At 44.9% G+C, this 24,039-nt stretch overlaps 1 protein-coding gene across 1 annotated transcript in view; it reads left to right on the top strand.

Moving 5' to 3' along the window:
• The window catches only part of LOC121577210 (putative adenosylhomocysteinase 3), a 46,411-nt gene that overhangs the window by 8,718 nt on the left and 13,654 nt on the right, over nucleotides 1–24,039 (top strand). The window contains exons 2-7 of the mRNA XM_041890974.2: nucleotides 13,115–13,226; nucleotides 13,950–14,093; nucleotides 14,506–14,606; nucleotides 14,773–14,875; nucleotides 15,054–15,148; nucleotides 15,483–15,589. Coding sequence (XP_041746908.1) covers nucleotides 13,115–13,226; nucleotides 13,950–14,093; nucleotides 14,506–14,606; nucleotides 14,773–14,875; nucleotides 15,054–15,148; nucleotides 15,483–15,589 — 662 coding nt within the window. The remainder of the gene's footprint in view (nucleotides 1–13,114; nucleotides 13,227–13,949; nucleotides 14,094–14,505; nucleotides 14,607–14,772; nucleotides 14,876–15,053; nucleotides 15,149–15,482; nucleotides 15,590–24,039) is intronic.

Here is a 24,039-nt window from a genome sequence, read left to right as displayed (position 1 = left end):
GCTAACAGGGATGTAAACAAATTTGTACACAACATTTGAGAGAAATATGCTTTTTCTGCGTATGTTAAATTTCTGGGATCTTTTATTTCAGCTCATGAAACATGGGACCCACACTTTACATGTTGTGTTTATATTTTTGTTCAGTATACACTACCAGTCAAAAGTTTTAGAACACCTACTCATTCAAGGGTTTTTCTTTATTTTTACTATTTCCTACATTGTAGAATAATAGTGAAGACATCAAAACTATGAAATAACACATTTGGAATCATGTAGTAACCAAAAAAGTGTTAAACAAATTCTTCAAATAGCCACCCTTTGCCTTGATGACAGCTTTGCACACTCTTGGCATTCTCTCAACCAGCTTCACCTGGAAGGCTTTTCCAACAATCTTGAAGGAGTTCCCACATATTCTGAGCACTTATTGGCTGCTTTTCCTTCATGGTCTGACTCATCCCAAACCATCTCAATTTCGTTGAAGATAGGGGATTGTGGAGGCCAGGTCATCTGATGCAGCAATCCATCACTCTCCTTCTTTGTAAAATAGCCCTTACACAGCCTGGAGGTGTGTTGGGTCATTGTCCTGTTGAAAAACAAATGATAGTCCCACTAAGCCCAAACCAGATGGGATGGCGTATCGCTGCAGGATGCTGTGGTAGCCATGCTGGTTAAGTGTGCCTTGAATTCTAAATAAAATCACCCCCACACCATATCACCTCCTCCTCAATGCTTTACGGTGGGAAATACACATGCGGAGATCATCCGTTCACCCACACCGCGTCTCACAAAGACATCGCGGTTGGAACCAAAAATCTCAAATTTGGACTCCAGACCAAAGGACACATTTCCACCAGTCTAATGTCCATTACTTGTTTTTCTTGGCCCAAGCAAGTCTCTTCTTATTATTGGTGTCCTTTAGTAGATGTTTCTTTGCAGCAATTCGACCATGAAGGCCTGATTCACACAGTCCCCTCTGAACAGTTGATGTTGAGATGGTAACTCTAATGTACGTATCCTCTGCAGCAGAGGTAACTCTGGGTCTTCCATTCCTGTGGCGGTCCTCATGAGAGCCAGTTTCATCATAGCACTTGATGGTTTTTGCGACTGCACTTGAAGAAACGTTCAAAGTTCTTGAAATGTTCCATATTGACTGATCTTCATGTCTTAAAGTAATGATGGACTGACTGTTGTTTCTCTTTGCTTATTTGAGCTGTTCTTGCCATAATATGGACTTGGTCTTTTACCAAATAGGACTATCTTCTGTATACCCTACAAAACTGATTGGCTCAAACGCATTAAGAAGGAAAGAAATTCCACAAATCAACTTTTAAGAATGCACACCTGTTAATTGAAATGCATTCCAGGTGACTGCCTCATGAAGCTGGTTGAGAGAATGCCAAGAGTGTGCAAAGCTGTCATCAAGGCAAAGGGTGGCTATTTGAAGAATCTCAAATATAAAATATATTTTGTTTTGTTTAACACTTTTTTGGTTACTTCATGATTCCATATGTGTCATTTCATAGTTTTGATGTCTTCTCTATTATTATACAATGTAGAAAATAGTAAAAAATAAAGAAAAACCCTTGAATGAGTTGGTGTTCTAAAACTTTTGACCGGTAGTGTATATGATGGGATGTATAGACATTATGGACAGTATGTGGATAGAATATGTAGTATATCTGAAGAATACGTAGGATATAATAGTATATGTACAGCAATAGTTGAATAGGATGGCCTTGACTAGAACGCAGTATATACATATGAAGTGGGTAAAACAGTATGTAAACATTATTAAAGTGACCAGCGTTCCATAGGCAGCAGCCTCTTAAGGTGCAGGTGACTAAAGTTCAGGGCATGGTACTGGCCGGAGGCCAGCTAGTGGTGACTTAAGTGGCCTTGAGTGGCCTTGAGATAGAAGCTGTTTTTCAGTCTCTCGGTCCCAGCTTTGATGCACCTGTTACTGACCTTGCCTTCTGGAGAATGGGGTTTTAAACCAAGCCTATCCTTAAACGTGATACAGAGAGGCATACAAAGAGTTACAGTAATCTAGGCGTGAAGAAATAAAAGCATGTATACATTTCTCCAGATCAGACTTTACTTTAGCTATATTTCTTAGATGACAAAAGCAGGACTGGACAACCTTTTTACATGTAGCTTGAGGTTTAGGTCGAAGAAGACACCAAGGTTTCTGGCCGTAGGCTTTACATTTGTGGACAAATGACCAAGGTTATCTACAATCTGAGTTCTAGCAAGGTGGGGGCCAAATACAACAACCTCAGATCTTTTATCATCGAGCTGGAGAAAATGGTCAGACATCCTAAATGTAATGTCAGCAAGACACTTGTGAAGGGTAGCTACACTAGCTTAGTCACAGTGGTGGAAAAAGTACTCAAATGTAATACATGAGTAAAAGTAAAAATACCTTTATAGAAAATGACTCAAGTAAAAGTGAAAGTCACCCAGTAAAATATTATACTGAACAAAAAATATAAACGCAACATGTAAAGTGTTGGTCCCATGTTTCATGAGCTGAAATAAAATATCCCAGAAATGTTCCATATGCACAAAAAGCGTATTTCTCCCAAATGTCGTGCACAAATTTGTTTACATCCCTGTTAGTGAGCATTTCTCCTTTGCCAAGATAATCCATCCACCTGACAGGTGTGGGATAACCAGAAGCTGATTAAACAGCATGATCATTACACAGGTGCACCTTGTGCTGGGGACAATAAAAGGCCACAAATGTGCAGTTTTTTCACACAACACAATGCCACAGATGTCTCAAGTTTTGGAGGAGTGTGCAATTGGCATGCTGACTGCAGGAATGTCCACCAGAGCTGTTGCCAGATAATTGAATGTTCATTTTTCTACCATTAGCCGCCTCTAATGTCATTTTAGAGAATTTGACAGTACGTCCAACCGGACTAAATACTGCAGACCACGTGTAACCATGCCAGCCCAGGACCTCCACATCCAGCTTCTTCACCTGCGGGATCTTCTGAGGAGACTGAGGAGTATTTCTGTCTGTAATAAAGCCCTTTTGTGGGGAAAATATCATTCTGATTGGCTGGGAGGGCATAGGCCCACCCACTGGGGAGCCAGGTCCACCCATGGCTGCGCCCCTGCCCAGTCATGTGAAATCCATAGATTAGGGCCTAATTAATTTATTTCAATTGACTGATTTCCTTATATGAACTGTAACTCAGTAAAATCTTTAAATTGTAGCATGCTGCATTTATATTTTTGTTCAGTATAGTTAAGTAAAAGTCTAAAAGTGTTTGGTTTTAAATATACTTAAGTATCAAAAGTAAATGGAATTGCTAAAATATACTTAAGTATCAAAAGTAAAAGTATAAATCATTTCAAATTCCTTATATTAAGCAAACCAGATGGCACCATTCTTTTTTGTATTTTTTATTTACAGATAGCCAGGGGCACACGCCATCTCTCAGACATCATTTACAAATGAAGCATGTATGTTTAGTGCGTCCGCCAGATCAGAGGCAGTAGGGATGACCAGGGATGTTCTCTTGATAAGTGCGTGATTTGGACCATTTTCCTGTCCTGCTAAGGATTCAAAATGTAACAAGTACTTTTGGTGTCAGGGAAAATGTAAGGAATAAAAAGTTAATTTTCTTTAGGAATGTTGAAGTAAAAGTTATAAAAAATATAAATAGTAAAGTACCCCAAAAAACCATTTAAGTAGAACTTTAAAGTATTTTTACTTAAGTACTTTACACCACTGCTTAGTCACTGGGTCTGATTGGTAAATGGAGTTGCGTGTCATCCGCATAGAAGTGAAACTGAATTTATGGTTGTGGATGATGTCACTCACCAATGGGAAGCATATACAGCGAAAAAAGGATGGGGCTCAGAATTAACCCGAGGGACACTATAGTGAATAGGTGCTGGGGACGAAACTGAACCACCCATGCTCACTGAGAAACGTCTGCCACAAAGATATGACCTGAACCAAATACATTTTTCAAATAAGTTGTTCATACTCTAAAATCTTGGATAAAAAAGGAAGCTTAGAGATAGGTCTATAATTATTCAGTGAGGAGTGGTCTAGATTTGGCTTTTTAAGGAGAGGTTGGACCAGACCAGTTTATTATTATTATTATTATTATTATTACTACTACTACTATTTGTATTTATAAGTCACAGCGCAGTCAAAACTTGGTTTGACTGCTTTATATACAGTACCAGTCAAAAGTTTGGACACACCTACTCATTCAAGGGTTTTTCTTAATTTTTACTATTTTCTACATTGTAAAATAATAGTGAAGACATCAAAACTATGAAATAACACATATGGAATCATGTAGTAACCAAAAAGGGTTAAACAAATCAAAATATATTTTAGATTCTTCAAAGTAGCCACCCTTTGCCTTGATGACAGATTTACACACTCTTGGCATTCTCTCAACCAGCTTCAGGAGGTAGTCACTTGGAATGCATTTCAATAACAGGTGTGCCTTGTTAAAAGTTAATTTGTGAAATGTCTTTCCTTCTTAATGCGTTTGAGCCAATCAATTGTGTTGTGACAAGGTAGGGGTGGTATACAGAGGATAGCCCTACTTGGTAAAAGACCAAGTCCATATTATGGCAAGAACAGCTCAAATAAGCAAAGAGAAACAACAGTCCATCATTACTTTAAGACATGAAGGCCAGTCAACCCGGAAAGTTTCAAAAACCTTGAACGTTTCTTCAAGTGCAGTCGCAAAAACCATCAAGCACTATGATGAAACTGGCTCTCATGAGGACCGCCAAAGGCAAGGAAGACCTAGAGTTACCTCTGCTGCAGAGGATAAGTTCATTACAGAAATTGCAGCCCAAATAAATGCTTCACAGAGTTCAAGTAACAGACACATCTCAACATCAACTGTTCAGAGGGGACTGTGTGAATCAGGCCTTCATGGTCGAATTACTGCAAAGAAACCACTACTAAAGGATGCCAATAAGAAGAAGAGACTTGCTTGGGCCAAGAAAAACAAGTAATGGACATTAGACCGGTGGAAATTTGTCCTTTGGTCTGGAGTCCAAATTTGAGATTTTTGGTTCCAACCGCCGGGTCTTTGTGAGACGCAGAGTAGGTGAACGGATGATCTCTGCATGTGTGGTTCCCACCATGAAGCATGGAGGAGGAGGTGTGATGGTGTGGGGGTGCTTTGCTGGTGACACTGTCAGTGATTTATTTAGAATTCCAGGCACACTTAACCAGGATGGCTACCATAGCATTCTGCAGGGATATGCCATCCCATCTGGTTTGCGTTTACTGGGACTATCATTTGTTTTTCAACAGGTCAATGACCCAAAACACACCTCCAGGCTGTGTAAGGGCTATTTGACCAAGAAGGAGAGTGATGGAGTGCTGCATCAGATGACCTGGCCTCTACAATCACCCGACCTCAACCCAATTGAGATGGTTTGGGATGAGTTGGACCGCAGAGTGAAGGAAAAGCAACCAATAAGTGCTCAGCATATGTGGGAACTCCTTCAAGACTGTTGGGAAAGCATTCCAGGTGAAGCTGGTTGAGGGAATGCCAAGAGTGTGCAAAGCTGTCATCAAGGCAAAGGGTGGCTACTTTGAAGAATCTAAAATATATTTTGATTTGTTTAACACTTTTTTGGTTACTACATGATTCCATATGTGTTGTTTTATAGTTTTCATGTCTTCACTATTATTTTACAATGTAGAAAATAGTAAAAATAAAAGAAAAACCCTTGAACGTGTAGGTGTGTCCAAACTTTTGACTGATATTGTATATTTCCACACTGAGGTTGCTTGAGAAATTGCTCTTTGCTAAGAAGCTATTTTTGTTTCTTTCATTGAAAACAGTCACAGTAGGGTACTTAATTGTTACCCAGAAATGATTTGATATTGAGATAAAAATGGCTGCATTAGACCTTTAAGTGCAGGCTGTATTTACCTACAGTATATACAGTTGAAGTCGGAAGTTTACATACACCTTAGCCAAATACATTTAAACTAAGTTTTTCACAATTCCTGACATTTAATCCTAGTAAAAATTCCCAGTCTTAGGTCAGTTAAAATAAAGTGGTGATCCTAAGAATGTGAAATGTCAGAATAATAGTAGAGAGAATTATTTATTTCAGCTTTTATTTCTTTCATCACATTCCCAGTGGGTCAGAAGTTTACATACACTCAATTAGTATTTTGTAGCATTGCCTTTAAATTGTTTAACTTGGGTCAAATGTTTCGGGTAGCCTTCCACAAGCTTCCCACAATAAGTTGGGTGAATTTTGGCCCATTCCTCCTGACAGAGCTGGTGTAACTGAGTCAGGTTTGTAGGCCTCCTTGCTTGCACACGCTTTTTCAGTTCTGCCCACAAATGTTCTATAGGATTGAGGTCAGGGCTTTGTGATGGCCACTCCAATACCTTGACTTTGTTGTCCTTAAACCATTTTGCCACAACTTTGGAAGTATGGTTGGGGTCATTGTCCATTTGGAAGACCCATTTGCAACCAAGCTTTAACTTCCTGACTGATGTCTTGAAATGTTGCTTCAATATATCCACGTAATTTTCCTTCCTCATGATGCCATCTATTTTGTGAAGTGCACCAGTCCCTCCTGCAGCAAAACACCCCCACAGCATGATGCTGCCACCCCCGTGCTTCACAGTTGGGATGGTGTTCTACGGCTTACAAGCCACCCCCTTTTTCCTCCAAACATAATGATGGTCATTATGGCCAAACAGTTCTATTTTTGTTTCATCAGACCAAAGGACATTTCTCCAAAAAGTAAGATCTTTGTCCCCATGTGCATTTGCAAACCGTAGTCTGTATTTTTTATGGCGGTTTAGAGCAGTGGCTTCTTCCTTGCTGAGCGGCCTTTCAGGTTATGTCGATATAGGACTCGTTTTACTGTGGATATAGATACTTTTGTACCTGCTTCCTCCAGCATCTTCACAAGGTCCTTTGCTGTTGTTCTGGGATTGATTTGCACTTTTCGCACCAAAGTACGTTCATCTCTAGGAGACAGAACGCGTCTCCTTCCTGAGCAGTATGACGGCTGCGTGGTCCCATGGTGTTTATACTTGCGTACTATTGTTTGTACAGATGAACATGGTACCTTCAGGCATTTGGAAATTGCTCCCAAGTATGAACCAGACTTGTGGAGGTCTACCATTTTTTTCTGAGGTCTTGGCTGATTTCTTTAGATTTTCCCATGATGTCAAGCAAAGAGGCACTGATTTTGATGGTAGGCCTTGAAATACATCCACACGTACACCGCCAATTGACTCAAATTATGTCAATTAGCCTATCAGAAGCTTCTAAAGCCATGACATCATTTTCTGGAATTTTCCAAGCTGTTTAAAGGCACAGTCAACTTAGTGTATGTAAACTTCTGACCCACTGGAATTGTGATACAGTGAATTATAAGTGAAATAATCTGTCTGTAAACAATTGTTGGAAAAATTACTTGTGTCATGCACAAAGTAGATGTCCTAACCGACTTGCCAAAACTATAGTTTGTTAAAAATAAATGTGTGGAGTGGTTGAAAAACAAGTTTTAATGACTCCAACCTAAGTGTATGTAAACTTCCGACTTCAACTGTATATCTTTCTGTTCAATGTGAACAAGTCAGTGATTGAGTATGTAGTCTCTTTCAACAGCCGCAGTGTCTACATAGGAAGAGAGCCTTATGGGTCAGGTTGGTACGGGACATCAGTGAGTTGTACAGTCTTTCTACAGTGTGTACAGTGTTATACCTCCGAATCCCATCCCCTCCTTCCAAGGTTCTACCCTGCTGACGAATTCACACCTGAAGGGATCACATAGGACAGATAGGGCAGATTCCCCCACAGCTTGTAAACAAAACACTGTTAGGTGAATTGCTCTTAACGAGGTAGTAAGTGGACAGTTTGATCCTGAGCAGCACACATGGCCTTTATGTGTCTTATGATCCACCATTTAACCATTGGAGGGTGATTGAGGGTGATCCAGGCAGGGTATGTTTCTGATCAAAATAAGTAGTATGGTACAGTCATCCCCAAATGATAGTCTGGTTAAGGGAAAGGGACTATGGGTAGAAATGGAAAGTGGCTACAAATCAAATTCGGCAACAGTCCCAGATTAGATGGGAAGGATGAAACCAGCAGTGCTGCAAACCTCAAGGTTTAAATAGCCCTGGGCTAGGGGATGGGGGCTAACGGTAGAAATAGAACAGGCCCGGTGTCGGTGATCTCAAGTCAGGAATTCAATGCCACAGACTTCTGACTGACCTATGACTCTTATCGGCTAATCCTCTTGAATGATAGAGCAACATTTAGATTTCCACCTAAATATGATGGCCATAAACAATAACTGGTAATGTTGCATAGGTTTAGAATGGTCTGGAACTTTTAGAACTCTCTGAAAGTTTAAATTGCTGAGGTACAGTATACTCACATATTGGTGAGGTGTACTCACTTTTGAGGACACAAGCTCAAGTACATAGTACAAATATTATGAAAATATGACAAAACATGATTTATTTCCTATTCAACAAAAGTGGGGCAATAGGGCTTTAAATGACAAATGCTTTCCAAATATAGCAACAACAGAATTATATAGGATTTCACCTTTCTTATAACTGTAAAATAAAAATGATCATACAGTGACAGTACAATATTGGCACCATTTCATGTGATGACAGAGACATTTATCCTAAACGTCCACTGAGCAGTGCAGAGACACCATTCAAATGTATGCAGACTCGATACAACCTCTGCTTTAAGCACAACGTGATTTTATCCGTCTATGACCAAGAGAAACTGGTCTTGTTTCCATTCTATGAAATGATTGTATTTTTTCATGTTGAGAGCGTTAAATCCTGCTGAGAATATCACATCGAGATCAAACCACAACTGTTGGATCCACTAGACTGTCACCTTTCATATGCTGGCTGGGCCCATCGCTCAAAGGAAGAGCAAGTCAATTATTCATCTGGATTGGTCAGAAAATTTGACACTTCACTTCCTATGCAAATGTGGGATCTGAAACCTGACACTTCAAGTCAGCTCCGCTGAGAGAGTGGTAGCGCAGAGCAGACAGATGGGGATTTCTGGCACTATAGAGCACGAATGTCAGTCGGAACCGGTCCAGAACCACCCAAAATAACCTAAATAGGTGTTAAGAGCTGCCAACTCAGCTCCACTCAGACCGCGTGAGACGAGGGGTGTACCCACGGCCTAACACTATGCTGGACTAAGTGGGAATAAGAGGCAGAGACTGGGGCAGACTGGACTGTACCTGACTGAACTAAACTAGGCTGAGAGGGTAAAAGAAGCAGAGACTGTGACAGAGGGAGCAAACAGCAGGCATGGCTAAGTGGGAACCTTCCACCAGCCCTGCCTTCCAACCACCAAACTGGATGGTAAGACAGAGAGGGGGAAAGAGGGATGGAGAGAAAAAGGGAGCTTTGGAAAGTGAGAGAAACATGGAGAAAGTAAAGAGAATGAGAGTGGGTGAGCATGTTAGAACAGCGCCGGAAGAAGATGGCTGCCGTTTTACAGCCCTCTAACCAATTGTACTATTATGTGTGTTTTTCCGCGTTATTTGTAATTTATTTTGTACATAATGTTTCTGCCATCGTCTCTTATAACCAAAGAGAGCTTCTGGATATCAGGACAGCGATTACTCACCTCGCGTTGGACGAAGACTTTTTCTTCAACGAGGCGTTCGCGAAGGATATTCTACAGACTCCCGACAAGGCCCAGATCCCCGTCATTCGCGTGAGGAAGAGACGGAGATATCGTGGACGCAGATCCGGGTGCCTTGTAAGGATCCGACGGCGAACGAGTAAACTGCCTCTCCCATCAATCCTATTAGCCAACGTTCAAGCTTTGGAGAATAAAATGGACGATTTAAGATTACGGTTATCCTACCAACGGGACATTAAAAACTGTAATATCTTATGTTTCACGGAGTCGTGGCTGAACGACGACAATGATAACATTCAGCTAGCAGGCTATACGCTACATCGGCAGGACAGAACGGCAGACTCGGGTAAGACGAGGGGTGGCGGTCTCTGTATATTTGTAAACAACAGCTGGTGCACAAAATCAAATACTAAGGAAGTCTCAAGGTTTTGCTCGCCTGAGGTAGAGTATCTTATGATAAGCTGTAGACCACACTATTTACCAAGAGAGTTTTCATCTATATTTTTCATAGCTGTCTATTTACCACCACAAACCAATGCTGGCATTAAGATTGCACTGAATGAGTTGTACAAGGCCATTAATCAACAGGAAAACGCTCATCCAGATGCAGCGCTCCTAGTAGCAGGGGACTTTAATGCAGGGAAACTTAAATCCGTTCTACCTAATTTCTACCAGCATGTTAAATGTGCAACCAGAGGGGAAAAAACTCTAGACCACCTTTACTCCACACACAGAGACGCATACAAAGCTCTCCCTCGCCCTCCATTTGGCAAATCTGACCATAACTCTATCCTCCTGATTCCTGCTTATAAGCAAAAACTGAAGCAGGAAGCACCAGTGATTCAGGCTAATAAAAAGAGTGGTCAGATGACGCAGATGCTAAACTACAGGACTGTTTTGCTAGCACAGACTGGAACATGTTCCGGGATTCTTCAGACAGCATTGAGGAGTACACCACATCAGTCACTGGCTTCATCAATAAGTGCATCGATGATGTCGTCCCCACAGTGACCGTACGTACATACCCCAACCAGAAGCCATGGATTACAGGAAACATCCGCACTGAGCTAAAGGGTAGAGCTGCCGCTTTCAAGGAACGGGACTCTAACCCGGACGCTTATAAGAAATCCCGCTATGACCTCCGACGAACCATCAAACAGGCAAAGAGTCAATACAGGTCTAAGATTGAATCATACTACACTGGCTCTGACGCTCGTCGGATGTGGCAGGGCTTGAAAACTATTACAGACTACAAAGGGAAGCACAGCCGCGAGCTGCCCAGTGACACAAGCCTACCAGACGAGCTAAACCACTTCTATGCTCGCTTCGAGGCAAGCAACACTGAAGCATGCATGAGAGCACCAGCTGTTCCGGACGACTATGTGATCACGCTCTCCGTAGCCGATGTGAGTAAGACTTTTAAGCAGGTCAACATTCACAAGGCCGCAGGGCCAGACGGATTACCAGGACGTGTACTCCGAGCATGTGCTGACCAACTGGCAAGTGTCTTCACTGACATTTTCAACATGTCCCTGACTGAGTCTGTAATACCAACATGTTTCAAGCAGACCACCATAGTCCCCGTGCCCAAGAGCTCTAAGATAACCTGCCTAAATGACTACCGACCCGTGGCACTGACGTCTGTAGCCATGAAGTGCTTTGAAAGACTGGTCATGGCTCACATCAACAGCATAATCCCAGAAACCCTAGACCCACTCCAATTTGCATACCGCCCCAACAGATCCACAGATGATGCAATCTCTATCGCACTCCACACTGCCCTTTCCCACCTGGACAAGAGGAACACCTACGTGAGAATGCTATTCATTGACTACAGCTCAGCATTCAACACCATAGTGCCCTCAAAGCTCATCACTAAGCTAAGGATCCTGGGACTAAACACCTCCCTCTGCAACTGGATCCTGGACTTCCTGACGGGCCGCCCCCAGGTGGTAAGGGTAGGTAACAACACATCTGCCACACTGATCCTCAACACGGGGGCCCCTCAGGGGTGCGTGCTCAGTCCCCTCCTGTACTCTCTGTTCACCCATGACTGCATGGCCAGGCACGACTCCAACACCATCATTAAGTTTGCCGACGACACAACAGTGGTAGGCCTGATCACCGACAACGATGAGACAGCCTATAGGGGAGGAGGTCAGAGATCTGGCCGTGTGGTGCCAGGACAACAACCTCTCCCTCAACGTGACCAAGACAAAGGAGATCATTGTGGACTACAGGAAAAAAAAGAGGACTGAGCACGCCCCCATTCTCATCGACGGGGCTGTAGTGGAACAGGTTGAGAGCTTCAAGTTCCTTGGTGTCCACATCACCAACGAACTATCATGGTCCAAACACACCAAGACAGTCGTGAAGAGGGCACGACAAAGCCTATTCCCCCTCAGGAGACTAAAAAGATTTGGCATGGGTCCTCAGATCCTCAAAAAATTCTACAGCTGCACCATCGAGAGCATCCTGACTGGTTGCATCACCGCCTGGTATGGCAACTGCTTGGCCTCTGACCGCAAGGCACTACAGAGGGTAGTGCGTACGGCCCAGTACATCACAGGGGCAAAGCTCCCTGCCATCCAGGACCTCTATACCAGGCGGTGTCAGAGGAAGGCCCTCAAAATTGTCAAAGACTCCAGTCACCCTAGTCATAGACTGTTCTCTCTGCTACCGCACGGCAAGCGGTACCGGAGTGCCAAGTCTAGGTCCAAAAGACTTCTCAACAGCTTCTACCCCCAAGCCATAAGACTCCTGAACAGCTAATCATGGCTACCCGGACTATTTGCACTGCCCCCCCACCCCATACTTTTTACGCTGCTGCTACTCTGTTAAGTATTTATGCATAGTCACTTTAACTCTACCCACATGTACATATTACCTCAACTACCTCAACTAGCCGGTGCCCCCGCACATTGACTATGCAACGGTACCCCCTGTATATATAGCCTCCCTACTGTCACTTTATTCTATTGTATATATAGCCTCCCTACTGTCACTTTATTTTTACTTCTGCTCTTTTTTTCTCAACACTTTTTTGTTGTTGTTTTACTCTTACTTTTTTGTTTAAAATAAATGCACTGTTGGTTAAGGGCTGTAAGTAAGCATTTCACTGTAATGTCTGCACCTGTTGTATTCGGCGCATGTGACCAATAAAATTTGATTTGATTTGATTTGATGTTATGGAGAGTGTGTTAGGGAGAGGGAGAAGGTGTGCAAGTGTTAGCTATGATGTGAGTGAGAGAACAATGTGAGCCTCTTGATAAGAGGACCAACTTTCCTGCATCTATGTCTTTGTGTGTTTTGTTCCTTATGTGGAGTAAATAACGTTTATATAATGCCTTGGACATTGTGGTGGATGTAACCCTGGTGTCCGTCTGACCTGGTCTGTTTCGCTTTTCTCAAAAGTAACTCTCTCCCCCTCCCTCTTTCTCCACAGCAAATCCAGTTTGCTGATCAGAAGCAGGATTTTAACAAGCGTCTCAATAAGGCCGGTCGTCGCTCCCTGTACCATTCTCTCTACCAGTCCTCCACAGATAACTACAGCTCAGGTACACACACACCTGCTTGGTCGGCACGGTGTGTTTTGTCTCTCACTGTATAGCTGCCCATGTCTGGCTGTTGTCCCAGCGGCTGGGGAACAGCGGGTTGGTTACAGAGAGATAAGTTTAGAGTCTTTCAACCTCAGCCAAACTTTCAGTTGAGAGACAGTCTTCAGAGGAATTGCCTCTGTTTCATTTACTCCTTATCTGTCCCCTAAGTTAGCTGTTCTCAGAGAGAGAGAGAGAGAGAGAGAGAGAGAGAGAGAGAGAGAGGGAGCAGTAATCCAGACTGTACGTAGCATGTAGTTAAACCTCAGACAAACACAACAAGCTGTCTGAAAACCCCCAGCTGATCCATAGTATTGTAGCCGTTTCCATATTTACAATCCATTGGAAGATATAAATAACGGTTGATTTTGCTTCTCTACTTTTGCTGATAACAGTTGTAACCTGTTACCTTTTGACTATTGGTCCAATGGGAGATTTCAATTGACCCTAGATGTTTTATCTTGCTCTGTAGCTCAATTGGTAGAGCATGGCGCTTGTAACGCCAGGGAAGTTGGTTCGATCCCCGGGACCACCCATACGTAAAAATGTATGCACACATGACTGTAAGTCGCTTTGGATAAAAGCGTCTGCTAAATGGCATATTATATTATTATTATACTGTTTCATTGTGCCTGATGTTGATTACTCTGTCAACCCCTCACACACACAAACACACACCCTTAGCTGCGTCGTACACAGACTGTTCAGAGGATGTGAAGTCTCCTAGAGACAGGCAGCAGAGGAGCTCTAAGGGACATCAAGACTTCTGCATCAAGAACATCAGACAGGCCGACTTCGGACGCAGGGAGATAGAGATCGCTGAGCAAGGTGAGAGGGAATGGAAGAGGTGTGTGCTCTTAGAAAAAAGGGGTTCAAAAGGGGTTCTTCGGCTGTCCCCATAGGAGAAACCTTTTTGGTTCCAGGTAGAACCCTTTTGGGTTCCATGTATAACCCTCTGTGGAAAGGTTTCTACATGTAACCCAAAAGGATTCTACGTGGAACCGAAAGGGATCTACCTGGAACCAAAAAGGGTTCGTCAAAGGGTTTTTCTATTGGTACAGCCAAAGAACCCTTTTAGGTTCTAGATAGCACATTTTTTCTAAGAGCGTGTGTGTGTGTCAAAGAATAAGGTAAGAGAGAAGGTAGAAACATGACTCAAGGTGTCTAGTTCTCTCCCCTTTCTTTCCCTCTTTGTTCCTCCCTCCCACTCCTTCTCCCTCATCTATCTCTGTCTGTGTAGAGATGCCAGCTCTGATGGCCCTGAGAAAGAGAGCAGAGGGAGAGAAGCCGCTGGCTGGAGCTAAAGTAGTGGGCTGCACTCACATCACCGCTCACACAGCCGTGAGAATGCATGCACACACACATGCACACACAAAAAGACACTGAATCACGTAAGCACACACACACGCAAACTGAAATTGGACTGTGTGTATTTGCGTGCGTGCGTGAATGCGTGTGTGTTTGTGTGCGTGCATGTATGTGTGTGTATACGTGTATGTTCCTGTAGGTGTTGATGGAGACTCTGTCTGCGTTGGGGGCTCAGTGTCGCTGGGCAGCCTGTAACATCTACTCCACCCAGAACGCTGCAGCTGCAGCTCTGGCTGAGGGAGGTGAGAGACACACAGTATTATTCTCGCTCTCTCCTCTGTCACCACTGTCTTCTCAGCTCTCTTTTCACTTTTTTACCCCCAAAGTCCCTCACTTTTTTCATCATCTCTCAAACGTGGTAATCTATGGAAATACAAGAAACTCTTGCCCTCTCCCTCTCTCTTATTCTGTCTCTCACAGGCTTCCCTGTGTTTGCGTGGAAGGGGGAGTCGGAGGACGACTTCTGGTGGTGTATTGACCGCTGTGTCAGCCTGGAGGCCTGGCAGCCCAATTTGGTACAGTACAGGCCTACCTGTCTCCCTCTTAATATGGTACAGTACAGGCCTACCTGTCTCCCTCTTAATATGGTACAGTACAGGCCTACCTGTCTCTCTCTTAATATGGTACAGTACAGGCCTACCTGTCTCCCTCTTAATATGGTACAGTACAGGCCTACCTGTCTCTCTCTTAATATGGTACAGTACAGGCCTACCTGTCTCTCTCTTAATATGGTACAGTACAGGCCTACCTGTCTCTCTCTTAATATGGTACAGTACAGGCTTAGCTCTCACATTAGACAGCTATGATCCGGATGAATCCAGTCATGGATGGTTTCTCTGTATTTCTCAGATCCTGGATGATGGGGGAGACCTGACCCACTGGATCTATAAGAAATACCCCAACATATTCAAGATGATCAAGGGCATCGTGGAGGAGAGTGTCACAGGAGTTCACAGGTGGGATTGGAGCACCCGTGTCTCTGATTGTTGTGAGATAGATTAGAAGACGCTCCTATCTAAAACAATGGATATTTCAGGTATGATAAGCCTATTGTTTGACTTAGTTATTACAACTTGTGTGAGTCACGTGACTCACCTGTGTGAATAAGGACAGCTTGTTAAAACATGTGGGAACATAAATCTAATGAAAGAAGCTAACACTTGTGACATCATTAGACTGGTACACTGTGTTTGTGCCCCAATTGGCACCCTATTCCCTATATAGCACACTAGTTTTGACCAAAGCCCTATGGGCCCTGGTAACACTACATTTCAGGTTCGAACCTAAATCATTTTCCAATCATTTAGTTCTGAACAGAACCATTATTTCTTCCATTCCGTTCCACTGTTCCGACCAGCAAAAATCTGAACTGGTTCAAACCAAATAAAAGTAACGGTTAATATTGTTCCTTTCTGTTCCTTTTAAAACATCTGAAATCGTATTTTTTACATTTAGCTCGACATTAAATTACATCACCAATCAGTGAGGATAGAGCAGCTTGCTATGGAGCGGGAAAGCTATTGTTTACATGTATTGGACAGACTATTGTAGGGTGCGAGATGCGACTGAAATTTTGCGAGTGGGGAGAGAGCGAGAGAGGGTGGAGGCGGCGGCTTAGTTTGAAACGCTGGGCATCTTGTTATTAGGTCTACAGAATTATACCTACAGAAAAGCGGCTTCTATGAAGGAACTTTGAATGTCTTAACTTCCGAGAGTTGGCTTAACATTGGACCAACGCTTGCTAGCTGTTCCGGAACATTATAGATCACTTTTGTTATTTTCTGGTTTTGGGTTCTGTTCCCTGAACCGGTTCCAACCCCTGCTACATAGTGTTACGAACCCAATAACTAGCCTACGGATATTGTTGCACTCGCTTTGTCTAGGGGTCCTAGGCCTAGTTACATGGTCTGTAACCTGAATTAATGTGTGCATTATTGTGAGAAATCAAATCAAACTTTACTAATACAGCACATTTCACACATGGAATGCAACACAATGTGCTTCACAGGAAAAAACTAATAAAAAACAATGAAAATAAAAACTGAAATAATAATCAGTGTATGCGCCTAGGTGCCCAGGGAGATAGCAACCTTACCTTGGTCTAGGGCCAGCTCTGTCTCTCTTGACCTCTTGGTCGGCCAGTCCAAGCAGATTATTGTTTGTTCAGATGGTGAAGAAACATAAATATGTACAAAAAGGAAAACACTCAGGAACTAAAGACTCAAAAACAAATGAAAGCCCTCATGGCCATCAAACCAACCAGCAGCCTCACGGCTTGCAAGCTGGGACACTGATTGACCATCTTAATTAGCAGCACCCGTCTCCTTCTCAACCAGGCTCAGCCCCTGGACAAGGAATGGAGTGTGGAAGTGGTAGTGAGCTGTAGTGTGCTGTCTAAACTACCTAACCTAGTCCATAACACCTTCCCCAACACGAAAATAAAAAAACTCACAGTCACCCATATATATTTTCAAGAACATTCCAAACTGTTATACTTTTTTTTCTATTTATTTTCCATAAAACATCCTTAGCTGAAGAGACAAAATATGTACACTAGCGCTGCAGTTACACAACCTGACTACAGAAACCCTCAACTCTAAGAAAAAGCCATTTTCAAAACCGGAAACCTGTCAAAAACCAAAACCATCACGCAATTTCTTCCTGACAAAAGTCTCTGACTTGACCAAACTAAGGGACAACCTGTAACCCCTCTGTTTATAAACTGAGAACAACTCCATTCACTCAGCCCATGGGTTGTGCCAGCTCTCCGCTCCAGACCTCCAGTCCGCCTCCACAGTCCGGCCCGGCCCGTTCCTGCTCTCCGCACCAAGCCAGTGGTGAGTGTCGCCAGCCCGTAACGGCCCGTGCCTGCTCCCCGCACCAAGCCAGTGGTGCGTGTCGCCAGTCCGGCCCGGCCCGTTCCTGCTCCTCGCACCAAGCCAGTGGTGCGTGTTCCCAGTCCGGCCTGTTCCTGCTCCTCGCACCAAGCCAGTGGTGCGTGTCTCCAGTCCGGCACGGCCCGTTCCTTGCACCAAGCCAGCGGTGCGTGTCGTCAGTCCGGCCCGGCCCGTGCCTGCTCCTCGCACCAGACCAGTGGTGCGTGTGTCCAGTCCGGCACGGCCCGTGCCCGTTCCACCGGTGCCTGATCCGGCACCGGTCAGCTGCTCCACTCCGGAGCCAGAGCAGTCCGCTCCACCGGGGTCCAGTCCAGCTCCGGTCAGCTGCTCCATTCCGGAGCCAGAGCAGTCCGCTCCACCGGTCCCCGGTCCAGCTCCGGTCAGCTGCTCCAGTCCAGACCAGGGGCGCAACAGGGAGGCGGAGAGTATATGGTCGTCACGCCCGGAGCCGCATCCGCCTCCGAGGCGGAATGCCCACACGGCCCCTACCCTATTATGTAAAGGTTGTGCGGTCGGAGTCTGCACCTTTGGGGGGGTACTGTCATGCCTGACTGTCACTCTTATATGTTGAGTCAGGGTGTGAATATTCTATGTTGTGTATATCTATGTGAATGATCTAGTATGTGTAGATCTATGTTGGCCGGTGTGGTTCCCAATCAGAGGCAGCTGTCGCTCGTTGTCTCTGATTGGGGATCATACTTAGGCAGCCTATTGGCACTCGTTAGTTGTGGGATCTTGTTCCGTGAGTAGGCTTGTTTTGTGTGTAGCCTTAGGACTTCATGTTTCGTTGGTTTGTTGTTTTGTCGTGTGTTTATCAGTTAAATAAACATGTGCGCATTTCACGCTGCGCCTTGGTCTGACCCGTCCTTAAACGACGTGACAGTCACAAGCAACAAGCTCCATCTGATATGTAGCCAGCTATAAAAGACTTGAAAAAACCACCACTAGGGACAAGTGAACATCAGCCACAACTTCAGCCAACTCACTAGAAACACCATCATGTTCCCAAACGCCTCTTTTCTCCAGCCCTGAGCACTCACTGGAGGGGAACTGTTAGCCATATCCTCCTCACCTTCCTCCACCTTAATTAACAGGAGACACACTTGGCCTACAACATGCCGGAACTAACCTCTCCTCGACAACAGGAAGTGATAACACGGGTGGATCTGGCTTTTCCACTCAACTAATTTCTTCAAGCTCCTGATTTTCATCACAAAACCCAGCAGTGTCGCCCCGCAAATCCCAGACCGGGTCTTCCAGCGGATCCTCACTAGCATCACCATGTGACTGGGAAGAATCTCCTCCCTCCCACAGCTTATTGAGAAACGTGTCAGCTAAATCAACACCTGACACCCAAACAACCTCATGGTCAGCCTGCGGAAGAACCACAACCTCCCGTACTTTGGCAAAGAGCATGCCAGCTAAAGGAACTAAATAATCACTGACAACCTCAATCTAACAGATCACTTGGGGGAACCAAATCCACTATTACATTTACATTTACGTCATTTAGCAGACGCTCTTATCCAGAGCGACTTACAAATAGGTGCATTCACCTTATAGCCAGTGGGATAACCACTTTACAATTATTATTATTATTATTATTATTATTTATTTATTTTATTATATTTTTTTTTGGGGGGGTTGGAGTAAAGGGGGGGTAGAAGGATTACTTTATCCTATCCCAGGTATTCCTTAAAGAGGTGGGGTTTCAAATGTCTCCGGAAGGTGGTGAGTGACTCCGCTGTCCTGGCGTCGTGAGGGAGCTTGTTCCACCATTGGGGTGCCAGAGCAGCGAACAGTTTTGACTGGGCTGAGCGGGAACTATGCTTCCGCAGGGGTAGGGGAGCCAGCAGGCCAGAGGTGGATGAACGCAGTGCCCTCGTTTGGGTGTAGGGACTGATCAGAGCCTGAAGGTACGGAGGTGCCGTTCCCCTCACAGCTCCGTAGGCAAGCACCATGGTCTTGTAGCAGATGCGAGCTTCAACTGGAAGCCAGTGGAGTGTGCAGAGGAGCGGGGTGACGTGAGAGAACTTGGGAAGGTTGAACACCAGACGGGCTGCGGCATTCTGGATGAGTTGTAGGGGTTTAATGGCACAGGCAGGGAGCCCAGCCAACAGCGAGTTGCAGTAATCCAGACGGGAGATGACAAGTGCCTGGATTAGGACCTGTGCCGCTTCCTGTGTAAGGCAAGGTCGTACTCTCCGAATGTTGTAGAGCATGAACCTACAGGATCGGGTCACCGCCTTGATGTTAGCGGAGAACGACAGGGTGTTGTCCAGGGTCACGCCAAGGCTCTTCGCACTCTGGGAGGAGGACACAACGGAGTTGTCAACCGTGATGGCGAGATCATGGAACGGGCAGTCCTTCCCCGGGAGGAAGAGCAGCTCCGTCTTGCCGAGGTTCAGCTTGAGGTGGTGATCCGTCATCCATACTGATATGTCTGCCAGACATGCAGAGATGCGATTCGCCACCTGGTTATCAGAAGGGGGAAAGGAGAAGATTAGTTGTGTGTCGTCAGCGTAGCAATGATAGGAGAGGCCATGTGAGGATATGACAGAGCCAAGTGACTTGGTGTATAGCGAGAATAGGAGAGGGCCTAGAACTGAGCCCTGGGGGACACCAGTGGTGAGAGCACGTGGTGCGGAGACAGCTTCTCGCCACGCCACTTGGTAGGAGCGACCGGTCAGGTAGGATGCAATCCAAGAGTGAGCCGCGCCGGAGATGCCCAGCTCGGAGAGGGTGGAGAGGAGGATCTGATGGTTCACAGTATCAAAGGCAGCAGACAGGTCTAGAAGGACAAGAGCAGAGGAGAGAGAGTTAGCTTTAGCAGTGCGGAGAGCCTCTGTGACACAGAGAAGAGCAGTCTCAGTTGAATGACCAGTCTTGAAACCTGACTGGTTTGGATCAAGAAGGTCATTCTGAGAGAGATAGCAAGAGAGTTGGCTAAAGACGGCACGCTCAATAGTTTTGGAGAGAAAAGAAAGAAGGGATACTGGTCTGTAGTTGTTGACATCAGAGGGATCGAGTGTTGGTTTTTTGAGAAGGGGTGCAACTCTCGCTCTCTTGAAGACGGAAGGGACATAGCCAGCAGTCAAGGATGAGTTGATCAGCGAGGTGAGGTAAGGGAGAAGGTCACCGGAGATGGTCTGGAGAAGAGAGGAGGGGATAGGGTCAAGCGGGCAGGTTGTTGGGCGGCCTGCCATCACAAGTCGCAAGATTTTATCTGGAGAGAGAGGGGAGAAAGAAGTCAAAGCATAGGGTAGGGCAGTGTGAGCAGGACCAGCAGTGTCATTTGACTTAACAAACGAGGATCGGATGTTGTCAACCTTCTTTTCAAAATGGTTGACGAAGTCATCCACAGAGAGGGAGGAGGGGGGGATTCAGCAGGGAGGAGAATGTGGCAAAAGAGCTTCCCTAGGGTTAGAGGCGGATGCTTGGAATTTAGAGTGGTAGAAAGTGGCCTTAGCAGCAGAAACAGATGAAGAAAATGTAGAGAGGAGGGAGTGAAAAGATGCCAGGTCTGCAGGGAGTCTAGTTTTCTTCCATTTCCGCTCAGCTGCCCGGAGCTCTGTTCTGTGAGCTCGCAATGAGTCATCAAGCCACGGAGCTGGAGGGGAGGATAGGGGACATAGAGAGTCAAAGGATGCAGAAAGGGAGGAGAGGAGGGTTGAGGAGGCAGAATCAGGAGATTGGAGGGAGAAGGATTGAGCAGAGGGAAGAGATGATAGGATGGAAGAGGAGAGAGTAGCGGGAGAGAGAGAGCGAAGGTTGCGACGGCGCATTACCATCTGTGTAGGGGCAGAGTGAGTAGTGTTGGAGGAGAGGGAGAGAGAAACGGATACAAAGTAGTGGTCGGAGACTTGGAGGGGAGTTGCAGTGAGATTAGTAGAAGAACAGCATCTAGTAAAGATGAGATCAAGCGTATTGCCTGCCTTGTGAGTAGGGGGGGACGGTGAGAGGGTGAGGTCAAAAGAGGAGAGGAGTGGAAAGAAGGAGGCAGAGAGAAATTAGTCAAATGTAGACGTAGAGAGGTTGAAATCCCCCAGAACTGTGAGGGGTGAGCCATCCTCAGGAAAGGAACTTATCAAGGCGTCAAGCTCATTGATGAACTCTCCAAGGGAACCTGGAGGGCGATAGATGACAAGGATATTAAGCTTAAATGGGCTAGTGACTGTGACAGCATGGAATTCAAATGAGGAGACAGACAGATGGGTCAGGGGAAAAATTGAGAATGTCCACTTGGGAGAGATGAGGATTCCTGTGCCACCACCCCGCTGACCAGATGCTCTCGGGGTATGCGAGAACACATGGTCAGACGAGGAGAGAGCAGCAGGAGTAGCAGTGTTTTCAGTGGTAATCCATGTTTCCGTCAGCGCCAAGAAGTCGAGGGACTGGAGGGTAGCATAGGCCTGGATGAAGTCTGCCTTGTTGGCAGCAGAACTCCACGTGGGTCGTGCGTGCAGGGACCACCAGGTTAGAGAGGCAGCAGCCACGCGGTGTGAGGCGTTTGTGTAGCCTGTGCGGAGAGGAGAGAACAGGAATAGGCAGAGGCATAGTTGACAGGCTGCAGCAGATGGCTACAATAATGCAGAGGAGATCGGAATAAAATGAACTAAACATCTGGGAAAGGAGAGAGTGGGGCCTCCCTCACCACAACTCCCAAATATAACTCTCCCAACTTCCACCTCAGAAACTATAATTGTTGTAAACTACAGCGGTTCAATGTTTCTAGGAATAGACTAACCTAGTTTATTCAGCTAGCTAACTAGGTGCAGTATTATTCCGTGAAAAACGTCCGGGCACCTCGTCATAAGACGCCACAGCCAGCTAGCATGCCGGTCTCCAACAGCAGGGTTTAGCGCCAATACTCAGCCACAACAACCACCAGTGTATCAACACACAAGCAGATCGTTCGTGTCCGTGTCTAACGTTGTGGGTTAGTCCCGACAGCTTGAGCGAGTCCGTCGTCAACTTATTCAGCCAGTTAGTTAGCTAGAATAGTTAGCAAACTAGCTAGCCATTGCTTTCAGACACTATCAGACCACCAACATAACCTAGTTGCTCAGTGTCACTCAACCTAACAAAGAATGTCTCCCCTAAATTGACACATGAAATCAACCTCATCCTCAACCTGCAGAGGGTACATTATATCACATATCTCTGCCCAGAAGGTCTTAGCTAGAGACACACAAGAATCACCTTCCTCACAAGGCAGTCTGGTCTCATATACGAGACGTAGCATAGTACATCCGGGAAACTCATATTAGTATGATATGTTACGTTTGATATGATTACATAAGACAGACAGGTTACTTAAGGCAAAACGAAAGTAGGGTAGATGGGTGGGCGTATAACGCGAGCATCTAGAAAGGTTGCATGTTCGAATCTCATCACGGGCAACTTTGAAACTACTTACTACTTCTTTTTTTCTTTTTTTATACATACATACATACATACACACATACATACACATACATATCCTTTAAAAAATATATATTCCCCTTTATTACTTTCCAACCCCGCCACCCTTTCCCTACTTGGAGTAAAGTAGTGAACAACAATGCTTAGGCCTCTACTTCCAGATTATATTTACTATCTACATTTTATGGACACAGTCAATTTTACAATAATTATCTTTTGTTTGTTTTTTCTCCTGAACTTCTTCTACTCTCAACCTCTCCGATAACTTTCATGATGTCCATCCGGTTTGCTTCTATATGCCATATCTTTCTAACTGTGCTCTTTCACAAAAGCTCTCAACCTACAACCTATATACTTATTATGGACACAGTATGCTTACATTATTAGTTATCTTGTTATTATTTGTTGTTAGTTGTTATTAGTCCCATCCTTCAATTCCATTCAACACCTCCCATCTATCGCTTAACACCATCCAAATAGGATGTCTATTTGCCATATATATTTCAACTGTACTGTGATGTCTTACAAAGGTTCTAAACCTTTCTATTCACATTGTTTCTACAGATTGTGAATTGAAAATACATTTTTTTGCTAAAAGTATTATTATATTATTGATCTCCTGCGGGAACCGTTGCCCTACCGGAGCGATATGACGGTAAAACTACTAAATGAAGCGGCTTCCTGCTACAAGTTTCCCTTTACCTGGCGCGTCAGCCTGGGGCATATCCATCTGACCAAGCCAGGATAGCGCTGGTGATTTGAGAACAGCGCCGGAAGAAGATGGCTGCCGTTTTACAGCCCTCTAACCAATTGTACTATTATGTGTGTTTTTCCGCGTTATTTGTAATTTATTTTGTACATAATGTTTCTGCCATCGTCTCTTATAACCAAAGAGAGCTTCTGGATATCAGGACAGCGATTACTCACCTCGCATTGGACGAAGACTTTTTCTTCAACGAGGCGTTCGCGAAGGATATTCTACAGACACCCAACAAGGCCCAGATCCCCGTCATTCGCGTGAGGAAGAGACGGAGATATCGTGGACGCAGATCCGGGTGCCTTGTAAGGATCCGACGGCGAACGAG

Source organism: Coregonus clupeaformis, chromosome 11 (assembly GCF_020615455.1).
Source record: "Coregonus clupeaformis isolate EN_2021a chromosome 11, ASM2061545v1, whole genome shotgun sequence".
Lineage (NCBI taxonomy): Eukaryota > Metazoa > Chordata > Actinopteri > Salmoniformes > Salmonidae > Coregonus > Coregonus clupeaformis.
The sequence above is the reverse complement of the archived record's forward strand: the minus strand, read 5'-3'. Positions and strand labels throughout refer to the sequence as shown.